General features: G+C 27.9%; 7 protein-coding genes across 7 annotated transcripts; 3 read left to right on the top strand and 4 right to left on the bottom strand.

Moving 5' to 3' along the window:
• Positions 1-501: 501 nt before the first annotated feature.
• Positions 502-1066, bottom strand: OCT59_007477 (uncharacterized protein; the record flags this gene model as incomplete). The annotated part of the gene is made up of 2 exons (XM_066148953.1): positions 502-586; positions 825-1066. The coding sequence occupies 2 exons, from the start codon at positions 1064-1066 to the stop codon at positions 502-504; spliced, it is 327 nt and encodes a 108-aa protein (XP_065998714.1).
• Positions 1067-1389: 323 nt separating this feature from the next.
• On the bottom strand, positions 1390-4209 carry OCT59_007476 (uncharacterized protein; the record flags this gene model as incomplete). Its single annotated transcript, XM_066148947.1, has 13 exons — positions 1390-1509; positions 1573-1620; positions 1712-1794; positions 1865-2073; positions 2143-2250; positions 2448-2545; positions 2618-2761; positions 2834-3043; positions 3121-3198; positions 3273-3301; positions 3363-3381; positions 3582-3772; positions 4131-4209. 13 exons carry the CDS (start codon positions 4207-4209, stop codon positions 1390-1392), a joined length of 1416 nt encoding a protein of 471 aa, XP_065998713.1.
• Positions 4210-11893: 7684 nt separating this feature from the next.
• Positions 11894-12647, top strand: OCT59_007475 (uncharacterized protein; the record flags this gene model as incomplete). The annotated part of the gene is made up of 3 exons (XM_066148937.1): positions 11894-11941; positions 12070-12277; positions 12370-12647. The coding sequence occupies 3 exons, from the start codon at positions 11894-11896 to the stop codon at positions 12645-12647; spliced, it is 534 nt and encodes a 177-aa protein (XP_065998712.1).
• A 1831-nt stretch (positions 12648-14478) lies between these two features.
• Positions 14479-16836, bottom strand: OCT59_007474 (uncharacterized protein). Its single transcript, XM_025313834.2, has 2 exons — positions 16776-16836; positions 14479-16671 (listed from the first exon to the last, which is right to left on the bottom strand). Exon 2 carries the CDS (start codon positions 16662-16664, stop codon positions 14694-14696), a length of 1971 nt encoding a protein of 656 aa, XP_025186587.2. The 5' UTR covers positions 16665-16671; positions 16776-16836; the 3' UTR covers positions 14479-14693.
• Positions 16837-17274: 438 nt separating this feature from the next.
• Positions 17275-18128, top strand: OCT59_007473 (uncharacterized protein). Its single transcript, XM_025313835.2, has 2 exons — positions 17275-17661; positions 17758-18128. Exons 1-2 carry the CDS (start codon positions 17351-17353, stop codon positions 17996-17998), a joined length of 552 nt encoding a protein of 183 aa, XP_025186588.1. The 5' UTR covers positions 17275-17350; the 3' UTR covers positions 17999-18128.
• A 72-nt stretch (positions 18129-18200) lies between these two features.
• OCT59_007472 (uncharacterized protein) lies at positions 18201-19883 on the top strand. Its single transcript, XM_025313836.2, has 6 exons — positions 18201-18294; positions 18392-18495; positions 18608-18644; positions 18721-18843; positions 18912-19336; positions 19412-19883. Exons 1-6 carry the CDS (start codon positions 18267-18269, stop codon positions 19688-19690), a joined length of 996 nt encoding a protein of 331 aa, XP_025186589.1. The 5' UTR covers positions 18201-18266; the 3' UTR covers positions 19691-19883.
• Positions 19884-19973: 90 nt separating this feature from the next.
• OCT59_007471 (uncharacterized protein) lies at positions 19974-21590 on the bottom strand (the record flags this gene model as incomplete). The annotated part of the gene is made up of 8 exons (XM_025313837.2): positions 19974-20156; positions 20234-20309; positions 20380-20498; positions 20583-20648; positions 20717-20792; positions 20892-21029; positions 21112-21214; positions 21293-21590. 8 exons carry the CDS (start codon positions 21588-21590, stop codon positions 19974-19976), a joined length of 1059 nt encoding a protein of 352 aa, XP_025186590.1.
• Positions 21591-22106: the final 516 nt, after the last annotated feature.

The following is a 22106-nucleotide window of genomic DNA, read 5'->3' as shown; positions in this document are numbered from 1 at the left end:
TTGAACATATTAATTTCTAGCAAATTACATGGATATAGTTGCCTTCCTTTTTACATTTATATCGTGCATATTCTGAAATTTTAACAAAGTTTACATAAGTGTTGATATTATCTTTAGAGTATAGTAATATTCAGGATTTATTAGATATTTTAGCATAATAGACCAATTACTATACTATAACCTTGCTGATACGATTTTATAAAAACAACTATATATACTACAGTAGTTAGGTGATTATATGACTGGTATTTCTTTTTTTCTATCCAAATTCTAGAATGATAATAATCATATTTCTTATACTTTAAGATATTCTTTAATATATTTTTGAGCAATATTTTCATTATATGCTTTTTTAATGCAGTTGGCATATTTATTGGTATGCAAATCATATTCTTTTTGAGTCAAGGAATTTATTTTCCTTTTAATTAATAAAAGTATACCTAAATATTTCTTCCTATCAGGAGTACCATCATTTCTCACCATATTTCAAACTCATTTCGCTCATGTTTCAGGTCTTAACTTAAAAGCTCTCCAAGTCCATTGGATAACTTTTGCACTATCAATTAAACAATTGATATACCTTTTCCTATTTTCATATTCATATGCATAACTAAAATTAGCTCAGCATTTACTGAATATAAAACCACATGTTTGATAAATCTTTTCAATTTTGTTATCACTTAGTTCTGATGATACTCTTTTTTTCACATTTTTCTATATAGGATTATTAGAATATGCAATATGCCTTTTGCAATGCATTCATTTAGATTAATATTTGCACATTTGATGGTATTTTCACAGATAATTACTAAGGAGTCACATACAGTGCAATAAATATGAAATGAGCATCTCTCAGCTTTAAATTCCCATCTTTATATGATCTTTCAATCATTTGAATAAATCCATTTTTGGAGAAGTATTTTGGATTATATTCAAGAAGTTTCTTAAATGGATAATGAACACGAGAACACCACATTTCTGGTGTTTCACCACTATACCTATATTGTAGATTGTTTAACACCTGCACTACTACAGGATTTAAACCGGAATAGTTAGATTTAACCATTTTTATAGTTTACAACTGATCTTAGTAATTTATAGCGTTTTAGCGAATTATAGCAATTTCAGCGTGTTATATCGATTCTTTATCAACCTATACTATTAGAAATATCAGATTCATTTTTTTGTTCTAGAGTGGAGAAAAAAAAACTCGATATATAAATAATGCACATTGTTAAATAAAATTTTTATTATTCACTCATCTATCAAGCTATTTCCTAAATAAAAACGTACAACCATCCTAATCACTGAAAATATTTTATTTTGTTATAAATTTATTCCGTGATAGTTAAAAATTAGATTGCATCCAGCTAGTAATTTACGAAACAATTATTTTGATTTTTTTTTAGTTTTCTTGGATGGTGAAGCAATTGGTAGTCCCGAACTTGGAAGTCGAGTCACTTTACGTGGCTTTTTAATAAGTTGACGGTAATACTTAATCATTCGTACCTATACAAAAGTATTATGGGAATGAGGAAAACATCTAAGGATTTAAACAACAAAAGAGCTTACCTTAAAATTTTTCACTATTTCGATGACATTTCCGATTTGCAACAAGCCCTAGAAAATGATACTCACGCCCTGTTCAAAATGATCAAGTCAATCAGCGATTTAAAAAAAAATATCGGAACTATAAGCACTTACCAAATACCAAAATAGCAAATGATTGCAATTGTGAGGTATTCTCATCATCAGATTGATGTACTCGTTGATAGTATAATGATACCATCATTGCTATGATTAATAGAGAAATAGAATTAGCTAGGTATCATGTTTTATTGCCAGAATTACAGATATACGATACCTTTCAATAGTTTCTCAAGGTCGTCGTTTTTGTCGGAAATATTTGAAGTGAATGCATTACCGACAACTTCAACAAAACCAACACCAATTTTTATACCATTGATATTCATGTATAATATACCGTCGTGCTTGTCACCGAGTTTTCCACGTTCATCTTCCTGCTTTGAAAAATTTCGTTGTCGTTTTCGTGATTCGTTTTCGATTTCTCCACTAGTTTATCATCAGTAGGAATTTAGACTCACACAGTTAGGAATGACAGCTTTCAGTATGAACACTTACGTTTTCATCCACAACGCATCTTCAACATCATAAAAAATTGACGCAAGAAGAGGGTTTACGATGTCATCTCGGTACTTAAATTCACTAGATTCATTATCAAGCAATGCGCTGTGCTTATGCAATAATTGGAGTCCTGGTATAAGAAAATTGGTTATTTCATTTGCCAGTCACAACAATGCAACCTGCTACAAAACTTACATCTGCGCATAAATATTTTGAAGTCAAAACATCTCATAATTTTTTCGGTGATCATATTCGTCGAACTTCTGTTTTGTAAAAGAGGTCATAAGACCGTTGAGATCAACATAAAGCGTATCCTCATTTGATTATCATCCACCAGTTTTTTTAATGGGCATTCGTTCCAGTGCTTTTCAATCTCTTCTTTGCTAATATATGTTTCGGCCTCATTGTTATTAAAAGAATATATTTATAAGTTCGATGTCCATAACTCTCATCTAAGTATAAAATAGCTTACCTCTGTCCATTTACTCTTCATCGTGCGCACCTGATTTGTTGATAATTTCATAAAGAGTTGTTTTGTGTAGGGGAATTCAATATCAAAAAGACAAACGATATTATAACTTTCCAGGTGCGACTTCGTGTTTAAACTCGCCAGCATCTAACCAAATTCACACTTAGTTTCCAGTAAGTGATAGAAACGCATTCGTAGTGCGGTGGAAATTAGAATTACCTCTATCTTCGGAGTTTTAAAGATATCCACTTCTGAAGTAAACGTTTCTTGATTATCCACTTGGAATTCTTTTGAGGTAAAAGTTTCTTGAACATCCATTTGGAATTCTTCCGAATATGTTCTTTCCGACATCTGGTTTATATTATAGTCTACTTTTTGCTTCTTTCTTAAAGCATAATAATGACTTTGTTTTGATGTGGCGGACTCATCCTAAAAATTTGAAATTAATTGACTACTGATTTTAGAAGTGTAATCAAGAAAAAATTCGTTCATATTTTGTAGCTCACATTATGAAAAGGATTCGATTCCGATGTATTATTTTCTCCCGTAAGTATACGGTTTGCCACAGAAAAATGATGCTGTGCCTATTGAAAATGAAAAAACCAAGAAATAAACGATTATACATCACAAATCCCTATAATATTTTATTCTGTATTACTTGAAAGCTTCGAATTTTCAAAGAAGCATCTTTCTCAACATCTTAGAGTCTTTTGATGTGCAATTCTTTCCCAAAAAAGATATACTCGACCATCTTTCTGTGAATCGCTCTATAGAAAAAAACTTTAATAAATATATAAACAGTCATGCAGAAAAAGTATTCTGCGTATCGGATTGTAGCAGGGTCACCGTGCAGGAGACGAAGTCCCACGGGCCCCTACAATGTTCTAAACGAACACGATTGATCTGTAGCAGGGTTACCGTGCAGGAGACGAAGTCCCACGAGCCCCTACAGTCAATATATTCTTACTTTAAATCGTATATTTAGGTACTTCGCTTTCTCTTGTTCGTCTTCTGCACCGTTTTTTATGAACCATGTGACTTGTTCATTAAATCTTGTTAAAATTGATTTATCTAATGCTAATCCATCATTTTTCCAGAAGACATGATAACCCAATGGATCCCAATCGCATAGCTCCGTCAATAATACTAGACATTTCACTACAATAATTTTTTAAACCAATTCCGTGGATATAAATTTTTTAAAAGTTAAACGCGTCAAAATATACTTTTGGGCGCCCGGAATCAGGAATCAGCCAATCAGGGGGTGATTGTCACGAGTGTCCTTAAAATAGACCACATTTTCACATGACATTAATCAGCTGACACACATTGACAACTTTATTAATTTTTTTTAGAGAAATGCTGAAATGCTATGAAATAAATGATGCTATCAAAGAGAGAGGGAGTACATGGATCCTAGGCCATTTAATGTGAGTCCCAGCATCAAGTTATTGCTTTGCTCTCTCTATAACTAATTTGTTTTTATCGCTAATATCGCTATCTATAAGTTTCTTACACTCTAACCTATCACAACTATACATATAATGTTTTTGCATATCCATATCATTCTTTTTACTCCCACCCACATAGATCATGTAAAAAGTTAAGTTTTGCAAGAGAACTATTCCATGATGAATTAAACTTGAATTTATAGTACCAGAGAATAAATAAGTATAAAGTACTATATTTGTAATTTTTGATAAAAAGTACTAATAATCCATTTCATTTCACCCTTACCATTATATTTCATTTTTGTAATATTCCAGTCCATCAAATATTTGAAAAAATTGTTGCTTAATGATTTTTATATTGAAAGTATGATATTATGCAAACCATTATGTAGGGAGTTGTTTGATTTATTGCACCAGATGTTTGATATAAAGTATATGACGAACATCAAGTAAAGTCACAATTTTACTGTACTGATTTGACATGTGCTGGCAATCATAATTTTTTCAGTGAATATTAAAATGCTGATATATATCAAGAAAACTAATATGTCTGTTTTATTTTGGAACATTTATAAAGATGAAAAAATTGATTAACATAGTGATAACATGTTTCAAGAAGCTAGTTGAACAATAAATCAATATATTTTATTCTTGTTTTGCGAAATATAGGAGTTTATTTAATTAAAGATATTAATGATATAAATAATAGTATATTAGATTGGTTTTAATTTTTTCATTTTACTTGCAAAAGATGGATAAAAGGATTCATGTTATCACCTTTTTATATAATTCACAGAATCAATTTTATTATATACTTTTGAGGAAATTACATTAATATGATCACATCACAAAAATCTGATCAACAGACTTTTCTTAATTTAATAATAAAAGAATTTAATGCTATTATATATAAAGATCATCAAAGGGTTCTTTTACAATAATATACATAATAATTTTGAGAATATACAAGAAAGTTTGAGAATAAAAGTTCCTGAATCCTTATTGACAATTTTAATTTGCCAATCCAGATTTCCTAAATTATCCTGTATTAATATACATATATGCTCAAGCATAAAAAATTAGTATGTACAGTTTAAAAATTATTACTAATTGCCATGAGAAAAATATTTGACTATATTCCTTAAGTCATTTAGTGGTCTAAACGTCTTTTATTTGCAATACATTAAGTTAAAAAAAATTACATGATGCAAGACTAATCCTGAATATATGATGCCATTCTATAACTTTAGACTATTTATTATACATGATTATTTTTTTGAATGATATTCATTTATTCTAGTTTTTTTTTAAAGTTTATCAATATATGCTATATCATATGATAATTGTAAAGACTCTTTATACTTTCAGCAGGATCTACTGGCTAATAATTCAATAATGTCTTACTGCATATAACATATATTGCAGAAAAGTAAAGATGATTTACTTACTGTGCATAATATATTTTAGAAAACCTGTTAGCATATGATATCTAAGCCATTCATATAATTTGAAAAAAAGAAATGTAGTAATAAACTTATAGGACAATCGAGTATCAAATATATGAAATTCTTCTAGGCAGTTATCAGAAATATAATAGGATTAAATGCATTGAAAATTTCTTTTCATATCTTACATCGCGATAGTAATAACCTGCATCGTCAATATTCATTATATTTACTGTATCTACTGTATCTATTATATCTATTATCATTCAATTCATCTGGAATTTCATCTTCAGAATTACTATTCATTAATCATTATTGATTGAATTAGAATCACTATCATGCTTATTAACTTCATTCGCTTCACCAAAATATACATTATTGTCTAAAGTAACAGTATTCACTTTACTGGGATTCTTCTCATTGAAAAACATATCTTTACCAAACTATGCCTCTTTCTTGAAATTATCAAAAGAATTGCCTTTAGTGCCTTCAGCAGAAACATGGATTAATGGAATAGTAGCTGATTTCTTTGAAAACAAGACTTCCAATGCATTATTCTGGTCATCCAAAATCTTCTCTTCAGAATCAATAATAGAGCTTTCTTAATGATCATCAGGTAATTCAATGTTGGGATTCTTGAAAAAATAATCAACAATAATTTGAATTTTAACTATCAGATAATTTCAATATAGAATTTGCACTATATATTGTGATATACAGTCAATTCTCTTTATAATCACACATTTGGGACAGTTCATATTTGATAATTATAAAGAGATGTGACTATATAAAAAATTTCTTATATTTGTATATCATAATTCTGGCCAAAAATTAACATAATTTTAACCAGAATTATATTTAAAACTTTATTGTATCATAATTTTGCCAATATTAATTGTAAAGAGATGATCTTACCACCATTTGATTCATCTTGATGAGATGATTCTAATGGTATAAAATACATCAAAATCCATTCACTTGATTAATTTCTGAAATTAAAAAAATATTAATGGTTTTTGTGTAATAATTCTGCCAATATTGACCCTAGAGAAACAATTTTACTACCATTAGATTTGTTTTGATGAAATGAATCTAATGGTATAAGATATATCGAAATCCAATTACTAGATCAATTTCTAAAATTAAAAAATATTAAATAGTTTTTAAGTAGTAACTCTGTTAATATTAATCACAGAAAGATGAGATTTATCACTATTTAATTTATCTTGATGATGTGATTCTAATGAGCTATTAATCATCTTTTTATAATTACTAGATACAAAGAAATTTAGCAAAATGTTAAATGGCGTAGTAAATATAAATCAAGAAATATTATAATGCTGATGTTTAACATTTATTGAATAACTTATCAGCCAATAATCATAAAAGGATAAAACCACTACCATTCAATTTGTCTCAGTGAAACAATTCTAATTTCTAACAAGCTATAATACATTTTTGTATAATTATTAAATGCAAAGTTATTTAATATATTCTTTATATAACTGTGATTATAAATGGTTCTTTTTAATATAAGATTTTTGAGGATAGATGTGATAGTGACTATAAATAGATTATAACTATATAGGATAATAAAGTATTTTGAACATTTAACTGATGTGACTATATAGTAAAATGTGACTATAACGGAAATAACTATAAAGGAAGTTGACTGTGATAAAATTAAAAAGATTGAAAAATATTTTTTATTCAAAAAAAATGTAAATTGTCAAATTTATCTATTTTAAAGAACCAAACAACTATTGATGATTTGTCAATATTACATAATTGTCACATAAATGCATTTATGAAGAGTATTCTAATATACCCAAAATTCAGAATTACATGTATATGTAGAACATAAAGGATATACACTTAGCTTTAAGTTCCTAGCTTAAGATCAAGCTATGGCATGCATATATGAAGGGAATGCATTTATAGAAGATGTATTTATGGAAGTACAACTATAATAACTATTTTTTCTGAAATCAAGAAATAAAAATAACATTTGTATCAGTAATGCTTAATACATACGGCTTCTACAGTATGAACCTTAACTTATTATCTACCTTTAGTTTTTGGGAGATCTGTACTCTTTCTCTCTAATAGATACTATCATTCTTCTGAAAGCAAGTTTTTTCTTCTTAGCTTTTTTTTTAATAAGTTTAAATTGAGTAATAATAGTGAATAGTAATTTCTGCAAAAAAAATAATACATGTAAATGTAAGTCATACTTTAAGAGAACTCTGAAGATGTTATTAATTTTGACTTGAAGTATTTATAGAATATTTCAATAACTGACTTTTAGCTCCTCATATTTTGTTGATATGTTAAAATTGGCTAAATTAATTTTTTTTTTTTATTTTAATTTGATGGTTTATATATGCTTATATTAAAATTGGTTAACAACAATGAAAACTATTTTCTAAATTAGCTATACCCACCCATAAGGATGCAACCATCAAATTTCTCCAAGAATCCATATTACCATTGTATTAACATTAAAAACAAACAAAAACAAAAGCCAAACCCCTTTATAATCCCTACGAAGTCCTTATATAGAGGAGGCACGAAATGGAATGAAAGCCCACAGTGGTAGGAAATGCACTTCCTAATGTTACAGTATTTCACTAAATCCAAGCAGATATACCAGATCCAGCCAATAACATTGTAAGCAATCTAATGTTAGTACTTTTGATGGATCAACTGCTGATCAACTTGATTAGTAAAAATTAAAAACTAAAATCCACCAATCCCATCAGCCCTTCTAAATAGACTGATTTACATAAATCCAAAAAAGTTAAGTAACACCAAACCTTCAGCTTAGATGATCAACATTTCAATACCTCCAGCTCTTCCAAAAGAAAACTAAGAGCGAAAACGCTGAAATTTCAGGAAAATGAAAAAACTAAAAAACAAAAAGGAAAGTCATAACCTCAGAAAACCCTTAAGGGAAAAACTGAGTAAAAAGGGTAATAAACGTCGAAACCTCCAAGTCTACCACCTGCCACTCAAACAACAACATTAACAAGAAAAAGCCCAAAAAATCGGCTAAATTAATTGATATGTAATAGCTTCTTTTTACATATATAACTAGAATAGCATGTATAATAAAGTAAAAGGACAAAAAACCAGGCATAAAAAACTTTGTAATAGATAGTGTTCTTTACGAGTCAAATCAAGTCAAGTTTTGAATCAATTTTTTATATAATAAAATTTGTCTTACGCTAATTTTTATAATACTTTAATTATATTATTTATATAATGCAAGTCTATACAAGTCATTTTGAATCGTATATATGGGACACTAGTAATATTGCAAAACTGGCTTTGAAAGTATTCCATCACTTTTTGCAGATATTACATCAGTTAAGGATTGGTGTATGTCTTTTAAAATCTTGTCTTTTTAAATTATTCAAAATAACCTTGCATTTATTTTTAACTTTAGAACTGGCATATTTGCAAACTGAAAATTTACGATCTCAACTTAAGTCTTTTCCTAAATCATATCACTATAGATTTAAGTTAGTAAATGCTCTGATAATAATAATAAATTCTTTAAAAATTTATCATATTGTAAATATCTAATTAAGGTGGTATCTTTTTGCATTACTCAAAGCATCTACCACATTTGCTTAATGATTTCGTAAAACTTTTGATATCACTTTTCTGCTTATTTGAGAAAATTATTTAATCATAATTATAAATAATAAAAATATTTGAGGACAATAATAGTGAAATCTTTTCAGAAAAAATTTTAATATCTTTGTTGATATTATATCTATTATAAAATAAATTGACAGTTTCTAAGATAATTGGATTCTTAGTACTTATCATTTTTTGAAGTTTAAGAATTGCACTGTATATTCCTTTTAGTCTTATAGTTTTTTCCAATTATATGAAGCTGATAACTATTAAGCTGAAAACTAAAAGAAGTATTAATCTAAAAGAATTTGAAACGCTTAAATAGTTTTTTGTAAGAGACTTCAGATATTTTTCTGTTGAAGGTTTCAACATCATCTAATCTTTTAATGCAGATGAAAGTATTGTGTTCAGATCTGATAGATCTGATTTTGAAAGAAGATCTATAATTTTCAGATCTGATAAATATATATATAATCTTATATTTATTAATATAGGATTTGATTTAGAAAAGTTAAAGTAAAAGAATTTTTTAGCTAAAATTTAAAAGTTATTGTATTTTAATCTAATTATCAAAAAATATAATGCAATAAAAATCTTAATTTTAAAAAAAAATTTCTAATCTTAATCTTTTTAGATCAAATCCCATATTTTAAATTTTCTAAATTAATTTAATTATATAACTAGAAATTAGTTAATTTTTTTGGGTATTGCTAAATATCACCAGTGGTGATCGTCACCACATGTAAAATATTTTTTGAATTTTCAAAAATTTTTGACTGAGATATTATTCTAATTATAATATAAATATCATTATTATATGTAAATTTATGAGTAGAACAAGTTTGCCTTAGATTATAAAGACTGTTGTTTAGATAGTTTTTGAGAAAAATAGGAAAGTTTGATTTTATAAGCAAAATACAATTTTTTGTTTTAAAAAAGATTTTTTTTAGTCAAATTTTCAATATTTTAGTGTGATTAGTATCTACTCAGGTTTGTTTTACACATTTATTATTTAAATTGAAATTTTTGAAAAAAAATTTACGATGTGTTTTTTAACTCTGGCCAAAATTATAATTTTTGGCCAGAATTAAAGTCAGGTGCGACGATCACCACTGCGATATTTAGCAATACCCAATTTTTTTTTATTAGACTTAAAAAAAAATAATATAAATAACTTAAAAGAGCAATTACATGAATTATTAACCTAATAACCTTTATATAAAGAACTAAATAACATTTTACCTATTAATATGCAATGATTAAATATATTCATGAGTTTGCTAAAACCAATTTGAATAAAAATAAAATAAAAATAAAAACATAAAATGAAAAAAAAAATTAAAAGTATACACTTTACAATTCCTCTATTTTTTAAAACTAAAAAGAACCTGAAGATTCTTTACTTTAAATCTTATTAGGTTATTGTTAGTTTTTTAGCATTAAACAAATTTTAGTTAAAACCATTAATTTGTTAATACTGTCTAAGCTTTTATTTATTTTCTTAATTTACTTGACTACTTTCTAATTTTTGCTTAACTTGTTTGTTTTTTTTTTTGTATAATATTTGAATTTGCACTTTAGTTTTACTTTTAGGAGATCTTTTTTTGGTATATATTTTTTATGATTTTTTAATATATAATATGAATATTTTATTATATTAATAAATTATAAATAAATATATTAATTATTAAACATTTATTTTAAATATTTCTAAAAATATAAAATTAAAAATTTATAATATATATTAATTAATCTTTTCTTAAAAATTGTGATTTTAAAAAAGATTACAGTCTTATATATTTTATTTAAAAAAACTTATGATTTTTATTGGTTTAATGTATTGTGCAAATTTTTAGATATGTTTTCTTTCTTTTATTTAATTATCTATATATAATATTGATTTTATTCTTTATATTTCAGTCTATCAAATGGTAAAGTTATGAATGAAGTATTATCTCAATTTTGATTTGAAAATATAGTAAAATTTGAGCTATAATATTTACATTTACCGCTAATTGTTTATTATATATAAGTATATAACACTAGGTATACACTATACAGTCTATTATATATATGATTGCCAGCTTCTCCATCAGAAAGTTTTTAATATCTTTTGTATTAAAATCATATGTTTTTTTTTCAAGATTAAAATATAAACTCATATTAGTATTTTTATAAAGTATTTATTCTTATTTTAATAAGACATCCAATAATAAAGATTATGTATTTACATCTGAATTTTTCCTAACGAGTAATTAGAATTTTATCTATATTTGTATTATGTAAAAGTAATTTTTTTATGTATTATTTGAATTTTCAATAATGTTTTTTTATTTCATTAAATATAAAGCTGAAAGATTAAGCAAGAAAAAAAGTGTGAATTTCTAAGAATATTTCTTTAGGTTAAAATAATTATATAAATCTCTATAAAAAAAAAATAATCTGATTTTTCAAAATCATTTATATATAAAAATTATTAAAAAAAAAGGTTACTGAAAAGGAATTTAATAAATTGTACAATAATTACAGTATATCCTGTTATTCTACCAATCTTTTGGATTTTGGATTTTGTACAGTTTTAGTTTCTGTAATTCAGACTTATTTATTAAAAAAATGAGCTGATAATTTAAATATTAGAAATCCTACAAAAAGCAAAGTCAAATTCATCAATTCTTAATTTCTGATACTTAATTCAAGTGCTAAATAATAAAAAAAGTTCACTTTTATTCTTTTTATAAATGTTATCAAGAGTAAAGAAACAAAAGGAGAACACAGAATTGCCTAGGGTGTGTTTATCAGTTCTACATTTTGATTTGGGCCAATGGACTTATCAAATTTACAGGAAAACCTCTTTAACATTAAACGCCGTTTAGTTGATTATCTGATTTATTTTGAAATTTAATTTTCCCAATAGACTTCTGAGTCTGTTGTTAAAGCTGGAAAAGTCGAAATTTCTATTAAACGTGGTCAAAAATCAGAATTATCAATTTATGATGAAGCCGCTGGAAAATCAACGAAATCACAAATTCCTAGTAACGCTTTAAAAAGAATAGAGCCTAGAGTGTGGAGTTTAGATGATTTTGAAATGGGGAGCCCTCTTGGCGTTTCGGTAGAAAAGACAAGTAAGAAAATTGTTGTTATCAACGTTGCGATCTCTATGACAACGTACTTTGCCCACTCTGTCAAAGCTGCGAAGAGAATTTGGAGCATTTAGTCTGTTATCCGGAAGCGGAACAAGGTTTTCAACAAGTGGAAACGGAAGTTATTGATGCACATCTTATTGGTAATCCTAAACGAGAATTGGATATTCGAGAGGCTATTTCTTTTCTAGAAAAAGAAGATATCAAATTTTGGAAACACTTGAAGAAAACCAAACACAAGCACCCTATATCCATTTCTTCATTGGAGAAAAGCATCTTCGAATACAAAGACGCAGCCTTTCCGGAACCGAAACAACGAAACCGTCTTGAACTTACGCGGGGACTCAATTAAAGAAAATTATCTCGAGGTAACTTTAAATGTGGAGATAGAAATGTTTAAAATATGATAAGAAAATAGGAAAAGCGTGAAAAGGTCTCCTAAAGAAAATAATCAAACATTTTCATATTTCATTTAGGAAATATGTCTGGAAGCCGCGTTGTGAAAAAGGTGATCGCGTGGGAGAAATTGTTGAAAGGAACTCAAATACTCACCTCTGCGTCATAATGCCAATCAAAGACACCAAGATATAAGAGAGTCTCCAGAAGATATTGATCGCGTTATCTGAAAGATAAGAAACGCAAGCTCCTTGTCGATTGTCGAATATGACACGACATACACGACGCGATCACTAAGGGCAAGAGCGCAACAACCGTGGAAATTTACAAAAATATATATATTTTTATTTTATTTTATAAGACTGGGGCAATAACAATTAAAAATATAAATCAAAAATTTTTATTTTTATTTTTATTTTTAAAATAAAGACAATGACGGGAGCCATACTGATACAAGTTTGTGAGCCGAGCCCTGAAACTACTACGCTAACACTGTACCCATATAAACCCATTACCAGCATTTATTATACTCTCCGCAAAACTAGCTTAAATGACTAATAGTTGATGATGGTTTTACAGTCCCATAATCAATCACCAAAGGGAAACTCTTAAACTCAGTTGGCTTATTGTAAATTAGTGTCTCCTCTGTATATGCTTTCCGTAAACCATTCTAGGCAGTAGGACATTCCGGGACATTGTCCCATCAGTCCGAGTGTTTCAAAAAATAGATTCCTACAAAAAAAAGAACGTTAATTACGTTCTTAAATGAAAAAGAGTAAAAATTCCACATTCTTGGCTAATGCCCAGTTACCAACTTACCCAAGGAATCAAATGTTGGTTCCTAAAAATAACTAAATAAATAAATAAAAAGAATGTTAATTACGTTCCTAGAAGAAAAAAATAGCAAAAAAACTCTCCCGAATAATACTAACTATCCCAGGAGTCCATCCCCGATTCCTGTAAAGAAGAAATTAAGAAAAAAAAGTAAATAACGTCTTAAATAAAAAAAATACAGTTGAAAGTTTCCATTTTCAGTTACAAGAAATACTATTAATTCTAAGTTTCCAGGGATTTATATATACTGTAAAAAAGAGAAATGTCAACTCATGAAACTATTGTTTAAACATTAAAGTCTACCATAAAAACTCTTTTCGAAATTACCATTTGCGAAAATTTTTTTTTTTTAACGCAATTGATAACTCCTAAAAACGTCCTAAATTCTTACACTTTACTAAATCACAAAATATAGATCACATTCAGGAGGATATTTCAGTAAACGAATATGTGATTCATAATCGAAATGTCCCAAGCAATAATTGAAAACGTGATTTACGTGATTTGCGGTGAGATCTCACACCTAATAGGTATTTACTATATATTAGTAAATAAATTTAATAAAATATTAACACATTTATACTAGCACTTCCCAGATCGCTCCCCGCAATATGTTTTATGCTAACCGGACAATAAAAAGTATATATATATTTTTAATGAAGCTTTCATTTCAAATTGGATTTATAATTAGCATAACTTTGATCATTCTAGTTTTCTTTTGTTAAAATCTCTAAATAAGACGGTATTATGAATTTCAGATCGAAATCATTTGAAAAGTGTTTCTTTTTTTGAAATATAAAATTATTAGTGATCCTCTTGAATTATTAAATATATGTGGAGTGAATTAAAAAAGATTACCTTCTAATAAAAGATATCGTAGTTAATACTTAATAAATTAAACAGATAGTTCATAAATAATTAGCATTATCAGTTATATAGAAAATATTCAATAATATAACTCTAATATTTGATAAAAGTAAATTTTTATTATTTAGATAATTAAATTTATTTATAATTAAATTTACAAATTTCTTATTATATATATGAAGCTCGAATTTTATGGAATTCTATTTTAATATATGTAATGTCCACGTTTTACGCTTTGCACTGTGAATTATTTTAACAAAAACGAAGATATAAGGATAAATCGTTTTTATTAAGGAGTTCATCAATTCATCGATGAGATAGAATCTTTATCGGTTTTTTTTTCAATCTCATCATTTTTTGCAACCTTTTCAACTTCATTATCTCTGGCTTTTATCGTGGCTTTTTCTTTGATATCGTTGGACTTTGTCATTTCTTTTTCTTCCTTGTCTTGTTCAATATCTTTCTTTTCTTCTTTCTCGATCTTTATCTCATTAATTTCAGTCTCAGTTTCCTTAATCTTATCGGTGTCTCTTAAATTCTTATCATTTTTTTTGATCCTTTCTATTTCTTGCTCAAGGAATTTATTAACATCTACATCTTCAGCGTGATTATCACTTTTTTCATCATCAACGCTATTATTCATGCCATTGCAATCGACAATGGCCCTACCATTACCTCTGAAATTAGAATTTCTATTTTGTTCTTGGTTGGAACTGTTACGACGGTTTTTACCAACGTTTTTGCTACCCTTAAAATAACTATGATCAGGGCTAGTTTGAGAACCTAATCTACTCATAATATTCTGTCTTCTGCCAAATTTTGTGTTCGAAACTGATTTTTTCGTGGGACACAATCTTGCAGGATGCAAGCCACCGCATTTTTCGACAATACAAACATGAGATCGTTTGCAATAAGGATAATGACATCTTTCGAAATTATACTTATTACATATTTCTTTACCTCTTTCATCATAAGCTATTTGATCCCATCTATCTTTCTTAAGACTAATAAAACCTGTTCGATGTTCAACTATAGGATAAAAATATCGATTCTCTACATCTGGGGCGGACATTAATAACGTCAATTGTCGATTATCACACAATCGTATTCTTCTTTTTTGATCATATTCAAAAACAATATCAAAAGGATATTTATCACTCTTTTCAACAATATGACGTTCATAAGTATCAAGTTCTTCACGACGATGTGGATATAACGTTAACACCGCTTCGGTATAGATAGTGTAAGCTTTTAACCATTGCAATATGTTTCGAATATTGACAAACTGCTCCAAATCTACGTATTGATTTAAAGCTATTGTTCTCCATTGTTGCAAGTCGAGCTGTGGCTGAAGATCTAATTTATCTAATTCTTTGAGTGCAGTTCCTTCGTTATCAATCCACCAAAGGCGAATTGTTTCAGTAAGACGCGCTGTAGCATCAGGTATTTCTTCACATGATGGAAGACAGCGAGATAGTGGATATTCAATAGCGGGACGTGGAGGAGGACGGTTATTCCTCTCTTTGATATATTGTCGATTCAACTTAGGATTAATATAATCGCGATCAAAATCACATTCTTCCCTCCAGCCTTGATCCTTATGGTTATCACGATCTTTATAATAGTTGTCTCCCCAGTTAGGTTCCTTGCGAAAATCGGGACGCCAATTTTGATCATCGAGATTATCCTGACGCCAATTTTGATTTCTACGACACTCTTCTTTATTACTTGGAGGATAACTTTCTTCGCTCCAATTTCGATCACGATAATATTCTTGATGCCATTCTTTCTCTTTTTGATTATTTTCTTCAATGAATTCATTTGGATGAAATGATCTAATATCCTGTCGAATATCTTGTCGAATTTGAGTGGTTGCAACATTGTTTATGGAATCTATTGTATTCATTGACTGCCAATAAGCCGCTGCTTGAAATTGAACATAGTTAGCAGCTGCCGCCGCTGCTGCTGCTGTCGCCATGTTTTGGTTCATAATGTTACCATTTGGTAAAACTACTGTACCAATAGTAGGTTGATTAGGAGTTACAAATATTTCTTGGTTAATGTTTGGTGGCGGTAAAGACAATTGTGAATTAACTTGTTGAGGTAATGCATTTTGGTTTAAAGGCATATTTGTTGCAATTGGAAACGTTGTATTAACAGTTTGTGAAGCTGGAAGAAGACGCGAACCAATAATTCCTTGGTTTATATGTGAAATATCGATCCCAGCAGCTGATAATAAAGCTTGATTGGAATTAAGTTGGGGGTTGGTCATTGTTTTGCTTTCAGGGGGCGGAAAAATATCGTGCAGATTTGTTATAATAATGAATACCTAAAAAGAACAAAAATATGCAAATAAACAGGTAAAAAAGTTGTACGAACTTACTTTTTTGTTCAGAAGGAAAGTAAAGACTTAAATAGAAGATTTCAAGTTTTATCATCAAACTTGAAAAAAAATCAATTGAGTGAATAATATGTCGAAAAATTTGAGTTATAATTAGTAATCAATAAATCATTTCACGTTTGGTAAACACACACGTGAAAGTCACAATCCGCAAGAAGTTTTGTTGCATGAATTTGTTCGTCAATTCGTTTAATATATTATCAAACATAAATGGATTTTGCCAGCGGTTTCTCTTTCACTCACATTCAATTTCAAACTAAATTGACTAAAGAATGGAACACTAATAATAATTCCGATTATTTATATACAAACTTTCTTTCTATCAGCCTTCTTCTTTATCAGCTAAGCAATAATTACAATCTCTTGTCAAATTCCAGTTAAAGCGATTGCCGTTACATTTCATGTGATCTATCGCGTGGCGCGGTTGTCACGTGTGATTATCGGGATTATAAATTTACGCGTCTTTCGCCTCTCGTCTTAAAAAACAACCACTACTTTTTAGTTTTTTCTTTGAAGTTCCTTTATATATATAATCCCGTCTAAATCATATAATCAATATGTTGACGCCGCCTTCGACTGCATCAACGAGTTATATTTCCGATAATTGTTTATCGTCCATAACAGATCCAACAGATTTTTCACATAAATCTTTACAATCAATAGACACGATTTCTCGATGTCCAATATGTAAAGATTTTCTTAACACGCCAACAGTAGGAGAATGTGGTCACATTTATTGCTCTTTTTGTATGTTGAGAACTTTAGCTATCGAACGAAATTGTCCGGTTTGTAAAAAAAAGTTATCAGATCATCAATTATTCACAAGTGCAACTACCGAGAAAATTGTTAATTGTTGGAAAAATGTCAGGTAAGTATCTTTGAGCTTAAGTATCTTTGAGCTTTTTCCTAAATCAGTGCGTTTCATAATTAAATTTTTAATAAATTCCTATTTAACATTTCAAAGAAAAACAATAATAAGAGGAGCCGAAGAAGAATGTCGCAGGAAAAGAATCAGTGATTATATACGAAAGTCTAAAATAACGAATTCCCTTCGTACGACTCACTTAAATCCGGAAAATAGGTATACAAGCTGTATAAATGGAAAGAATGCAAGTAAATTAAAATTTGCATATCTACGTGCTCCAGAATCGACACCTTCACCGTCTGATTATGATGAAAATTTAAAATTTTGTATACAACAATAAGAGACAAAAGTGAAACTCGGTTGTTTAACTGAAATTATAAAGACTTTATTATCCGACATTTTGAAAGAATCTTTTATATTCGAAGTCACGAGTAAATAAAATATATAATAAATAAGTAACATGATTTCATATGTTTATTGTTTAAGATTTACAATCAAATAAAATCAAATATGATTTGCAAATCGTATCCCCAAAATCTGTTGAAGATCTTGTTAATAAATAAGAAATTTTCGACGATTTTTTTTTTTTTTTGAGAAATATTAATAAAATGTCTTCCATTTCTGAAATAACCAAAGGTATGTAATCGTAACGTAAAATGGTTCTGAAAGAATTTCTGAGTAATTTTTCAATTCGTTACTTTTTTGTGTTTTGTACATATTTTTTTGAATGCAGCGGGAGTTGTTTTATTAGCTGCTGTTGGAGCTTTAACTATTACCATTAAAGCACTTAGTTTCTGGAGATTAATATTTGATCTATATATTCGACCTGGCAAAAGTGTAAGTATATTCATAATAATTATATAAATTCACACCGTTGTATCCGTGGTTTATGTTGAAATTCAATTTAGTCGGTTTATATAATTTATTTTTGATGTATCTTTTTTTTTAGCTGAAGAAGTTTGGTGCTGGCACTGGTGCTTGGGCAGGTAAGAAAAATGATTTTTGAATCGATTTCAAGAGAATGACGAAGTCTTTAACAAAAATTTCCCCGATTAAATTTAGTTATAACTGGAGCATCAGATGGTATTGGTAAAGAATTTGCTTATCAGTTGGCAGCAGCCAAATTTAATGTATTTTTAATTTCTCGTACTGAATCGAAATTACAAGAAATAAGCAATGATATTGGTACGTGTCGAATTTTTTTTTTTTTAAAAAAAATTATTTAATCTAATCTTTTCTTTTTGTATATATAGAAAGTAAATACCAAGTTAAAAGTAGAATATATGCAATGGATTTTACAAAAGGGGATAAAAGAGATTATGAGAATCTTAAAGAAATAATTGAAGAACTCGTAGATGTTGGAGTATTAATTAATAATGTGGCAACAAATCACGAGATTCCAACACCATTTATATTAGAAACTGATGAAATTGTTAATAATATTGTTGAAGTTAATATTTCAGGATTATTAAGAACGACCAAAATTATTTTACCTAAAATGATATCAAGTAATAGAGGACTTATAATTAATGTTGGATCATTTTCCGGAATGATTCCTACTCCCTATTTATCGGTTTATTCTGCTTCTAAAGCATTTATGAGTACTTGGTCAGCAGCTTTAGGTGCAGAATTAAAATCTAAAGGAATTGTTGTTGAGAATGTTAATACTTACTTTGTGGTAAGCGAGAAGAACTTTGAAATAGGCCAAAATATATATATATATATATATTTTAATTTTATTTATTTAATGTAGGTATCTGCTATGTCAAAGATTAGAAGGTCTTCATGGTTAATTCCACTTCCAAAACCATATGTTAAATCGGTATTATCTAAAATTGGAGTACCAGGAGGAGCAACTCATATTCCATATAGTTCTAATGCTTATCCATCACATGCTATAGCTAACTGGATAATCACAAGTACCTTTAATTTAAGTTTTTGGGTAAAACAAGGGTTAGCTCAACAAGAAGATATTAGAAAAAGAGCATTAAAAAAACGTGAAAGAGAAGCAGCAGCGGCAAAAGCTCAATAAAAAAAATCAGCTTTTGATCATTTGTAAATCAGCATTGAAAAAACTTGAAAGAGCAGCAAAAGCTTAATAAAAAAAAATTCAGCTTTTGATCATTTGTTATTTGTCTTATATTTTTATTTGTTTTTTTTTTTAATATATATTATGTTTATTAAATTAATAAATTAAAAGAAAAAACTTTATCATTACCATTATCAAATAAGCATTGATCTAGATCTTAAACTATTTAGATGTGCAAGTCATTATCTAACCCTGACATGCTAAAAGTTTAACAAATTGAACACCATTACAATTTAGATGATTTAGATGATTTAGATGATTCATCTGGGATAGGAAGAACAAAATCTGTATAATTATCAATTCTAGATGGATTATTAGGGATTATTGGATGATCTTTTAACACAACAAGATGTTTAAAAATAAAAATCTCAATTGCATAAGCAACTTGTTTTGGGTTTTCCATTGTTACCTAAGATGAGAAGAAATATCAATTATCAATTGTTAGAAAAATTAATTTGAATATACAGTATAAATAAAATTTATTACCAAATGACCGCAACCAAAAATTTCACACCATTCACCTCGTTGAGTACGTGTTTTTATAAGTGAACCCCATTCCAACCTATAAAAGAAAATGTCTTATATCATTAAAACAATATAAACTCTCCCCCCAAAAAAATTGTGAACCTTACTCCATATTAGATGATTCACCAGTTAAAAATAAAATTGGACATTTAATTTCATGTAAACGATAAAATGCTTCAATTGCACTATGGGAAGGATTAACTAAAATATTATCTGCAAACGTATACTAAAATCGAAGTTGATTTGATGTAAGCTAAGATCAAGAGCAAAGAAATTTATATGAATAAAAATGAAATAATGTAAAACTTACATATTCTTGTAATTTAGGACATTTTAATGTAATTTGACCATCAGATGTTTCACGTAATCCATATTTCTTATAAAGATAATTAAGTCAATTAAGTACATAATAAATAAAATGAAAATAAATAAATATAAATTTACTATGTGGATATCTAATACTTCAGGATCCCAACTTTGGAACATTTGATGTTTAAGAAACGAAGTCTTTGCAACTTTTCTATATATACATTTAACCATATTTTATTTTATTTTTTTTTTTGATTAGAATATTTATAAACAAATTTTTTTTAAAGAAAAAAAGCGATTTAAATTATACCTGTCTGGCCAAATATCTCTTCTTTTTAATATTGAATCAAGATTAAATGCGGGGTATATTGTGAATCGTGGAGATAACACTGGATCTACGCAAACAATACATGAAAAAGTACCAGGTTTAATTAATTCTGTCATAACCCTTCATAAAAAAAAAAGAAAGAAAAGCGAAAAGTGAATTCAAAATAAAAAGTAAAAAAATTTTGAAATGAGAAAAGACTTACATTGATGCACCGCCAATTGAATGGCCTACACCAACGACAGGCTTCTTTATTTTGAAATAATCTATAACTTGAGAAATATCATATCCATGATCCCACCATCTCACTTTTAAAAATATTAATTAGTAAAAATGATAATAATTTTAAATTGAACCATTTAAAATTTAAAAAAAAAACTACTTACAAGAGTCAGGTAAAATTTTCTCATTTAATATGGCACTATCCCCATGATTATAATAGTCCAAAGCTAAAATTTTATCAATATTTAACTGTTTTTGATCTAATAACAATTTTATAACAGGTTCCCAGATTTCTTTATGAAAACCAGTTGCATGAGCAAAAACCATGTTTATTCCGTCACCGGAATCATTTTTTTTTTCATAAGGTTCATAACAGTTAACTGATAATCTTAATTGAGTATTATTTTTCCCGGGAACATTACGAATTTTTGAAGCGGGAATAATGTAATTAGTTACTTTCATGGTTTTTTTTTAAAAAAAAAGAAAAGGGAAATATTTTAGTAGATTTTATACTTATAGATTAACGAAATCTAGATTAGTCATCTTAAATGATTGTCACACTAATTTTAATATATAGCTTAAAAAAAAAACTAACCTAATTTATAAAATATTTGCAAGTCCTTCATATGGAATTCAATTTTTTACCTAATTAGAATCGTTCATGAGTAAAAAAGAAGAGTAAAATGATTAACTTTAAGAAAATTTTTTAATTACATTTAATCGAAATTTCACATGTTCTTAAAATAAATGAAAGTAGTAGAATGTTTCATTTGGAAGATCGGTACTTTTGATATGATTACGGACATTTGATCCAGATAACAATGCAATTTACATAATTTACATGAATTTGGACAAATAACAATCATATTTTTGTGCAGGAAGTAAAATGAAATATATTTTTTAAGATTAATTAAGTATAAAAATGATTGGAAGATTAATGATCAAATTAACAATCAAGCAATCGATCTAATGCTGTAC

The sequence above is a fragment of the Rhizophagus irregularis genome, chromosome 15, assembly GCF_026210795.1.
Source record: "Rhizophagus irregularis chromosome 15, complete sequence".
Lineage (NCBI taxonomy): Eukaryota > Fungi > Glomeromycota > Glomeromycetes > Glomerales > Glomeraceae > Rhizophagus > Rhizophagus irregularis.
Note: the sequence above shows the minus strand (reverse complement) of the source record. Positions and strands in the feature narration are given on the sequence as shown.